Raw genomic sequence first — 8,395 nt, 5'->3', positions numbered from 1 at the left:
AGGGAGGAGGGGGAGGGAGGGAGGGGGAGGGAGGAGGGGGAGGGAGGGAGGGAGGAGAGAGAAGGAGGGAATTCAAATTTTGAATGGAAATAGCACCATTGTTGTAATGCATAATTCTATGTAGGATCTTCAAAGGAAGAACAAGGATCTTCATGATAAAGCAAAAGCATTGGACTTGGAGCGAAATGCATCGAACTGACATGAATTATAAGAGTCACTCTGTAAGCTAGCTGAGTCCAAAAAAGGCTTGGAAAGATCTATATACAATCAAGTTTGACGAGCTGTAGAGAAGGAACGAGAGAAGGCAAAAGAACGAGTCCAAAAGATGAAAGAAACACCTTTGGCATTGAAGGAGAAGAAAAGAAGGTACTTACATAACATGGATGCATTGGCACCCACCAGTGGTGCTAGAAAGAGGAGAGTCCAGGCTACAAGGTTGGTTATCAAATGTTCCAATGAGATTACACCCTTTTGTGCTACACTGTTTGTGACTAAGTTTTTATTGTGTTCTTCTTTAGGAACTTCATGGAAGATGTGATGGGAAGAATGGATGGGGATGATATTGACTCTTCATATGCTCTAGCTCGTTTATTGAAGTCAAGTGATGTCATTGGGATACTAAGGGACCCAAGACACAAGCGCCTACGTGTGCAAGTTGCTGAAGAGGTGATGAAGGACTTCAAGGATATTGTGGATGCAAAGGAGATGCTTGCAACTTGTGATATTGTTGGTGTAAGTCGTGAAGCTTACACATCTATTTTTAAAATTTTCAAGTCTACTATTTTTGGAAAATATAAGAAGTCTATAGTGCCCCTACCCACACCTTGGTCTGTGAGACGTGCACGACAAGAAACATACCAATGTGCAAGAGAAATGCTTGGAGGTTACCATTGCGTAAGGCGCACAATGACTTGGAAGAGTAAAAAGAAATCTGGCTTGCAAACCTTTGAGATGAATGCTTTCAACAATGTCTACTTAAATGTTGAGAAACTGGAACAAGCAATGGCCAAATTCTATGGCATGAGAGAAGATGATAAGAGGAAATCCATTATAGCATTGCACTTTACAAGTTTATTTCCTATATCATGTTTATCGTAATGATTTTTCTCTTTTGTTGTACAAATTGCAATGGAAAGCTCATATTTGTCATCAAAATGGATGAAGCTCAATTGGTGAAAGAACACAAGTTAGAGAGAGATATAGGGGCAAATGCAATGAACACATGCCTTTATTGCATGTGTTCACAACGTAAGAAAAAGGCTTGCTTACAATGGGAGAATGGCATTCTATCTTGCAGCCAAATGCAAGCTCCCAATCGCGACAAGAAGGATCCAAAGTGGGATCCCATCTTGCCCATACCACTTGAGAGAGTACACATATGTACTTTACACGTAGAACTGTGTGTACTTGATAAGTTGTTGTATTTGCATCTTGTTTATGCTTGGAATTTAATTTTGCAAGAAGTATCCACATGGTGCATTGTAGAAGCTGAGAAGTTGCTATCAGAGATGGGATTCCATGGAGGACATGTCAAACTTAAGGAGGAAAAGAAAATGTATGGGGCAACAGAGAATCTTCTTGCAAAAGTGTCCATGGGTGGAGGGAAGGCAAGGAGATTCCTTTCAAACCACAATCTAGACAAAGACAAAGTTATATTCCATATTCTACAAAGGTGCGGATTGCATGATGGCGGTGGTTAGCAGGTTCCAATGGATGGCTGTAGGAAGTGAATTTTGGCTTTTATTCCGTTGTGGGGGTTCCACCATGGCTGTAATAATTTTGGCTTTTATTCCGTTCTGGGGGTTCGATGATGGCTGTAATAAAAGGGCCGACGGCCGTAGTTAACGTTGAGCAAGAGGGCGACGGGACGTGGGGATAGCAAGGAGTGGATGAGCGAGAGATGCAGTGACTCCTAGTGTTTCTTCCATGGACATGGAAGCGGAGGGCTGCCAGTCGAAGCTGTGCACTAGGTTTGCCACAAAAAGGCTGGCCATTGCGATGCCCATGTGAATGCCTGGACAGGAGCGTCGCCCGGTGCCAAATGGCAAGAGTTGGTAGCTTTTCCCGGAAAGAACTACATCTTTGGCTTGTCCATGGGGGGCAAGGAACCGCTCCGGCATGAATTCAGAAGGGTTTTCCCACTCGTCCGCATCTCTGCCAATAGCCCACGCATTCACCATGAGCCTGGTGTTGGGGGGTAGCCTATACCCTGCCACCTCTGTTGCTTCCTTTGCGAAGTGTGGAACGAGGAAGGGCACTGGTGGATGCAGTCTCCACATCTCCTTCATTACCGCCTCCAGATATGGTAGCTTTGGGAAATCCGACTCTTCCACTTGCCTCTCATCTCCTACAGCCGCATCCAGCTCCTCTTGGAGCTTCTTCATCTTCTCTGGAGCTTGGAGGATCTCCGCCATGGCCCATTCCACCGAAGAGCTCGTCGTTTCCGAGCCTCCAGCCAGGAGTTCCTGCGCGCATTATTCAGAGCAGTCACATTGCGAGTGGAAAGCAGATGAATGTTATGCTAAGAGTTCAGACGTAGTTGAGCAATGTCAAACGGAGCCCGAGCGCATCGAAGATAGACGAATCGAACAGAGTTAGTTCGTAGGAAGGGAAATACGCAAATAAGCGCAAACGATCAGTTAGAGACGAAACACTTAGGCTTGGGTGCGTAATCTCGGTTTCAACTTTGATCCAGTGGAGAATAGAAGAGAAACTCAGTCGTGCAAAACTTACAAAGAGCATTGCCTTCACGGCACTCGTGTCGGATGCATTCAGTTTCTTGTTGAAATCCAACAGCGCTGTGAGCATGTCCGTAGGCGTTGCTCGTCCATCCTGGCTGTCGTGCAGGCGCTTGCTCACAATGTTCTCGAGCATTGCGTCGAGAGACTTGACCGCAGCATCGATACTGTTTCGGTATCCGCCAGGGTCGAACCACTTGAGATAAGGAATGAGATCTCCTATGATGGGCTTAACGAAAAGCTCACTCAGCTTTGCAAACGCCTCCATAAACCCTGACAGTCGCCCCTCCGACCTTTCACTGAACAACGTCCGTGTCACGACGTTAATAGCGCATTGGTGTATCAAGCTCCGAATCTGCAAAGGTGTGCCCGACAGTTTCTCCGTCTCTCGAAGAATGGAAGCAATCTCTTCGTCTCTGAGGCTCTTGTAACCTCTTGTGCTCTTGACGGACAAGATTTCCTGCACGTACAGCTTGCGGATATCCCGCCATCTCTGATTATATTCCATGAAAACAGCACCTTGATTTCCGTAGAGTACACGGTGGGCGATTTCCAACGGTGGTCTATGTGCAAAAACCTCGTCATGCCCAAAAAAAAACTGCTTCGCCAGAGCAGCGGAAGAGATTACAACAGTGCGTGCGCTTCCCAGGCGGAGAAACATAATCGGTCCACACTTCTGCGCGATCCTGTGAAGCGATTTATGAGGAGGTGCACGGAAGAGGTGCAGATGCCCGATGACGGGCAAGCAGGGTGGGCTGGGTGGAAGTCGTCGTGGCGATGCATAAGTGACGTAGAGCCACGCCAACGTCGCAACGAAAGGAGACAGGCAGAATGCGAGCACGTAGGATGCAGCAGGCGAGCTCCATAGCAACGACATGGTTTTGTGTCGATATTCTGTGAAGCAGAGGTATCTGCAAGTCTGTATATAAGAGCCTCAAGCATGTAGACAAGAGCCTCGGGAGCTAGCTGATTCTTGTAGCATGGGCGGCCTAGATGTCAAATCGACGCTAAGTGTTTCCCTTACGACTGAACTTGTAGCACGGGTTCAACTCGACGATTACAAGTCGACGATTACTTTGAAAACCAAAAGAAGGGTAGTGAAAAGGTTGAATGCGTTAAATCAATAGAAGGGCTAGGCCTCAAGTTGCCCTCAAAGATTAATTCATTATTTCAGGCACAGCTGAGTTTAGGACCTTAGGGAGTGCCAACGGTCCATCCCAAGTACATTGCAACAATAAATCGACTCTACTTCCGTGTGTTGGCTATATAATAACGAACATTGTAAAGTAAAGGTACATTCAATTTGATGAAGAAGAATATTGGGGGTACACTACAAGGAAACCCTATGTATAAAGTGCATTCAAGGGATATTTTTTAAAAATCGTCTAAAATATTTTTCCCAATAAAATTCTTACGAAATTTTCATCTATTTTCTCAACATTTATAAGATGGTTTTTCCATTACGTGCATGTTTATACCCATTAGTTTTTTAACATTTCTACCATCTTCGCTCGGGGGGGTTACTCATCATATGTAACCCTATCACGTGAGTTCAACAGAAGGATATTTTCTATTTCTAAAATTTACAGAAATAAATATACATAAGGGACTATTTAAAATAGTTTTGGAAAATTTTTACAGATTTGTATAGAAAAGGGGTACATTTTATTAATGAAAAAATTTACAAATAAGGGATTTTAAATATAGGCCTTGCACGCACGTGATATAGAGGGTTTATACATAGTGACCCCCCCGAGCATCTTCGTTAGCATTTTTGCTTGATAAATCACCATATAAGCATAGATCATGCTAAAGAAGAAGTTACGCATGATAATAGCAATAGTGTTGGAGATGAGAACAAAATAAAAAAGATGGAGATTGGTTTGAAAAAAACTATAGAATAATAGGAGAAAGAAGGTGTACAAAAAGAGGCTCATGACAAAGCAAGGAAAAATAGATGAAAATAGAGATAGATGTGCTCATCATCATTAGAATTTTTTCCAACATTTGAAATCAACCAAAATAATTGCTATCTTCTTTGAATAATGGAATGAAGAGGTTGACAAGCCTCATTTGCACGTTCTTCTTCTATTTTTCAAGGTCTCTAAAAAAAACAACCTATCTCCATTTTCAACTCTTTTTGTCATGGGCCTCCTCATCTTCACCCCCTTTCTTCTCTTATTTAAGATTACTATTTTTTATTTCAAACCAATTGCCATCTTCTTGTTTGTTATTATCATAATCTCTAACCCATCTCTATCTCCATTCCTTATAGTCATTAGGGGTCATTGTTTGCATGGATGTAGCCATTTTTTATGAGGTTCAAGGACTTTTCTGTATATGGGTATCTTACATGACCCATAACTTATGCATTACTCAACGGAATTCGACAAACTTTGTCTTCAAGTTATAGTACACATTTCAAACTTGAACATGAGAGCAAAAAATTATGGAATAAGGATTTGGAACGAGACTGTTAAAGTATTACAAATGCTATGTTGCATGTGAAGCATGCATCCTGAAGACTATAGGATATAGTAAGTTATTCAAAAACATCAAAATTTTATTCTATACATACATGCAACCAAGTAATCATTTTAAAGTACACTACATTAAAGGCCCATTAACCCATGCATAATGATCTCATTACACTTGTTTGGGATATCCAATTCTACTGACATGTATCGTCGGAGGAGGAAAAAACGATGGCTAAAATTTCGCTACTCCCATGAATTTTGAATTTTTACACCTCCTGCCCATCAAATCTTAGAAGATTAAGTACCTGTAACCTACCCCTACCCTGCAATTCGCACGCTCCTCGACATGACCTTGCGCAAACTTTGGTTTGCCATTTTCTTCTTTTGGGTCTTCTATTCTTTGCTTGCCTCACCAGCTAGCTTCTCTGGGTCTATTCTGGACTGATCGTGGCCATGGTGTCAATGGCAACATGCAACTCGCCATGGCTTGCAAGAGAAGCAGACAAAGGCTCTGAGATAGGAAAGTAGAAAAGCCAAGCCAAGGCATAAGGAATAGCGTGTGGGTCGAGAAAAGCGTTGGCACCTCGGGGGGGTCACTCATCATATGTAACCCTATCACGTGAGTTCAACAAAAGGATATTTTTTGTTCCTAAAATTTACAAAAATAAATATACATAAGGGACTATTTAAAATAGTTTTCAAAAAAATTTACAGATTTGTATAGAAAAGGGGTACATTTCATTAATGAAAAAATCTACAGATAAGGGATTTTAAATATAGGCCTTGAACGCACGTGATATAGAGGGTTTATATATAGTGACCCCCCTGAGGTTGGCACGGTATTGAATCGGCAACAGAAGACACTTTTGCAACATCTGCAAAGGAAAAAACAATGAGAACAAAGAAGACTTCTTGCAGAGCAGTAGCAAGAAGTGGTTACAAATGCACACATTCGATCATTGCCATCGGAGCAAAGAACACGAGCTATAGTATCACAATTGGTGGGAGCATTCGAGGCAGCAACATCAGGCCATTCAGGTGATTATCAGTATCGAGTCTTTACAAGCTTTAGCTTGCACCCTAAAGTTCGTAGAGTAACAACCCTAACAACACTACCAACACCTTGGGAGATGCACACCCAAGAGGTGATGCTCTCTAACCAGTATTGAGTCTTCACAAGCTTTAGCCTACACCTTAAAGTGCGTAGAGTAACAACCCTACCAATACATCGGGAGATGCACGCCCAAAAGGCAATGCTCTCTAACCTAAGAAATGGCCTACAGAAAGTGAAAGGGATGCACAACTTAGATCAACTTGCTGCAAAGAGGGCGACATTAGCTATGTTGGTGTCCTTTGAAACAAAGAAGAAATGGCTTGGGTGCACAATGTCGAAGATGTTGTCAATCAAAAGGACCAATGTGGCTCCAGCGGTTGAACGTAGAGTACAAGCAATGCACGATCATCTCGATCGGAGAAGTCTGTAGGCTTCAACAAGCGTAAGAAAAGGAGAGACAGCCTAAGTGTGGAAGTCACTCGGGGGGGTTACTATGTATAAACCCTCCATATCACGTGCGTTCAAGGCCTATTTCTAAAATCCTTTATTTGTAAATTTTTTATTTAATAAAATGTACCCCTTTTCTATACAAATCTGTAAATTTTTTCCAAAACTATTTTAAATAGTCCCTTATGTATATTTATTTATGTAAATTTTAGAAATAAAAAATATCCTTTTGTTGAACTCACGTGATAGGATTACATATGATGAGTGACCCCCCCGAGGGAAGTCATTACTATAGTGATGACGTTTTGGCATGAAAATACGAGAGTTTCTCCAAATAGAAAGGACATCTGTAAGAAGCAGACGGGATGCAAGGTGTTTGAGGAGCACATCATACACATGCTAGATATAACGCAGGTCAGTGATGCCTAAATTAGCTCGGTGGTTGTTTATGATTGAGCTTTGGGATAGTTTACTTGTTTCATTTCTTAAACTAGGCTTGGGGACTAAATATGATTGTCCTAAACCAACCCGGTGGTTGGAACATCATGCAACCATAGGTTGGTTCAGTGCAATCACCAATGATGTGATTGTCCTGAATCAGCGTGGTTGAACAAACATTAGTTGTTGTCCAACCTGATGGCATGGTTGAGTAGAAATTAAGAGCAATATATTTTCCAATATATTGTTATTTTACTAAACTAGACTGGTGGTTGGAACATCATGCAACCGTGGCTACTTCAGCTCAATCACCAGTTATGTGATTGTCTTGAACCATCATGGTTGAACAGACATTAATTATTGACCAACCCAGTGGTTGAAATTATTGTGTTTCTTAGTACTTAAATTTGTTAAATTTAATTTCTTGCTATTTGGGTCATATACGAATGTTAAATTGTGGAATTTAGAAATGAAAAACAATACATTGTTATTTGTAATGGTGAAATTAAAAAATGAAAAGCAATAATATTATACTTGTTATTGTCTAATATGTGAAGTTGAGACTGTCAGGCTAAACCATCCCAGTGGTTGAAAGTGTAACAATGTCCTAAACTATTCCGGTGGTTGAAACTGTGATAATGTCCTAAACCATCCTGATGGTTGAAATTGTAACTATCCTAAATGTGTCCTAAACTAGCCCGGTGGTTGACTGTCCTACACTAGCCTGGTGAATGAAATTGTGACTGTCCTAAACTAGCACGGTGGTTGAAATTGATTTTGTTTCATTATATACTTTAATTGGACCGTGTTTTATATTATTTTAATAGTAGCAAAAAGGGGGCTCATTGTTTGTTGTTCCCGCATGTTGGATCAGCAAACGGAGTTGTATCTCAAGTTTGTGGATTAGAATTCGAACATTTCAATTGGGCAGAGGAGCTTTGAGCATTGTAAGCCCTAGTACATCAGGAAACTCAAAGACAAAATGTTTGTTGTTTTGCAAAACACACATAGACTTTGACCTTGTCCGACAAGCTATGAATGACTTGAGATCTGGTCATGTTGGAGCATTGCTCCATGGGGATCGATGCCCATGTCTCACCAATGAATGTGCGGTGTGTAGGCCACCTGGATCCTCATCATGTGTTGCAAGGGAGGGCACGTTTTGTAGCCTGAGGACTCTATGGGAGCTAGTGGTTTGTCCAAAGGGAGATTGTGAGTGGCACAGGATTGAATGCATTTCA

The 8,395-nt window shown here is 41.7% G+C and overlaps 1 protein-coding gene across 1 annotated transcript; it reads right to left on the bottom strand.

The window, feature by feature from the left end:
* Positions 1–1,659: 1,659 nt before the first annotated feature.
* On the bottom strand, positions 1,660–3,635 carry LOC147895715 (flavonoid 3'-monooxygenase-like). Its single transcript, XM_087383052.1, has 2 exons — positions 2,734–3,635; positions 1,660–2,465 (listed from the first exon to the last, which is right to left on the bottom strand). The coding sequence occupies exons 1-2, from the start codon at positions 3,613–3,615 to the stop codon at positions 1,842–1,844; spliced, it is 1,506 nt and encodes a 501-aa protein (XP_087239178.1). The 5' UTR covers positions 3,616–3,635; the 3' UTR covers positions 1,660–1,841.
* Positions 3,636–8,395: the final 4,760 nt, after the last annotated feature.

The sequence above is a fragment of the Dipteris shenzhenensis genome, chromosome 12 (genome assembly GCF_047967505.1).
Source record: "Dipteris shenzhenensis isolate YYH24624 ecotype China chromosome 12, Dip_SZ_1.0, whole genome shotgun sequence".
Taxonomy (NCBI): domain Eukaryota; kingdom Viridiplantae; phylum Streptophyta; class Polypodiopsida; order Gleicheniales; family Dipteridaceae; genus Dipteris; species Dipteris shenzhenensis.
The sequence above is the reverse complement of the archived record's forward strand: the minus strand, read 5'-3'. Positions and strand labels throughout refer to the sequence as shown.

Excerpts from the sequence above, each read along its gene's own strand:
- LOC147895715 (XM_087383052.1), bottom strand. The coding sequence starts at position 3,615 with ATGTCGTTGCTATGGAGCTCGCCTGCTGCATCCTACGTGCTCGCATTC. Across the intron at positions 2,466-2,733 it reads CCGTGAAGGCAATGCTCTTT|GAACTCCTGGCTGGAGGCTC; the intron begins GTAAGTTTTGCA and ends TAATGCGCGCAG.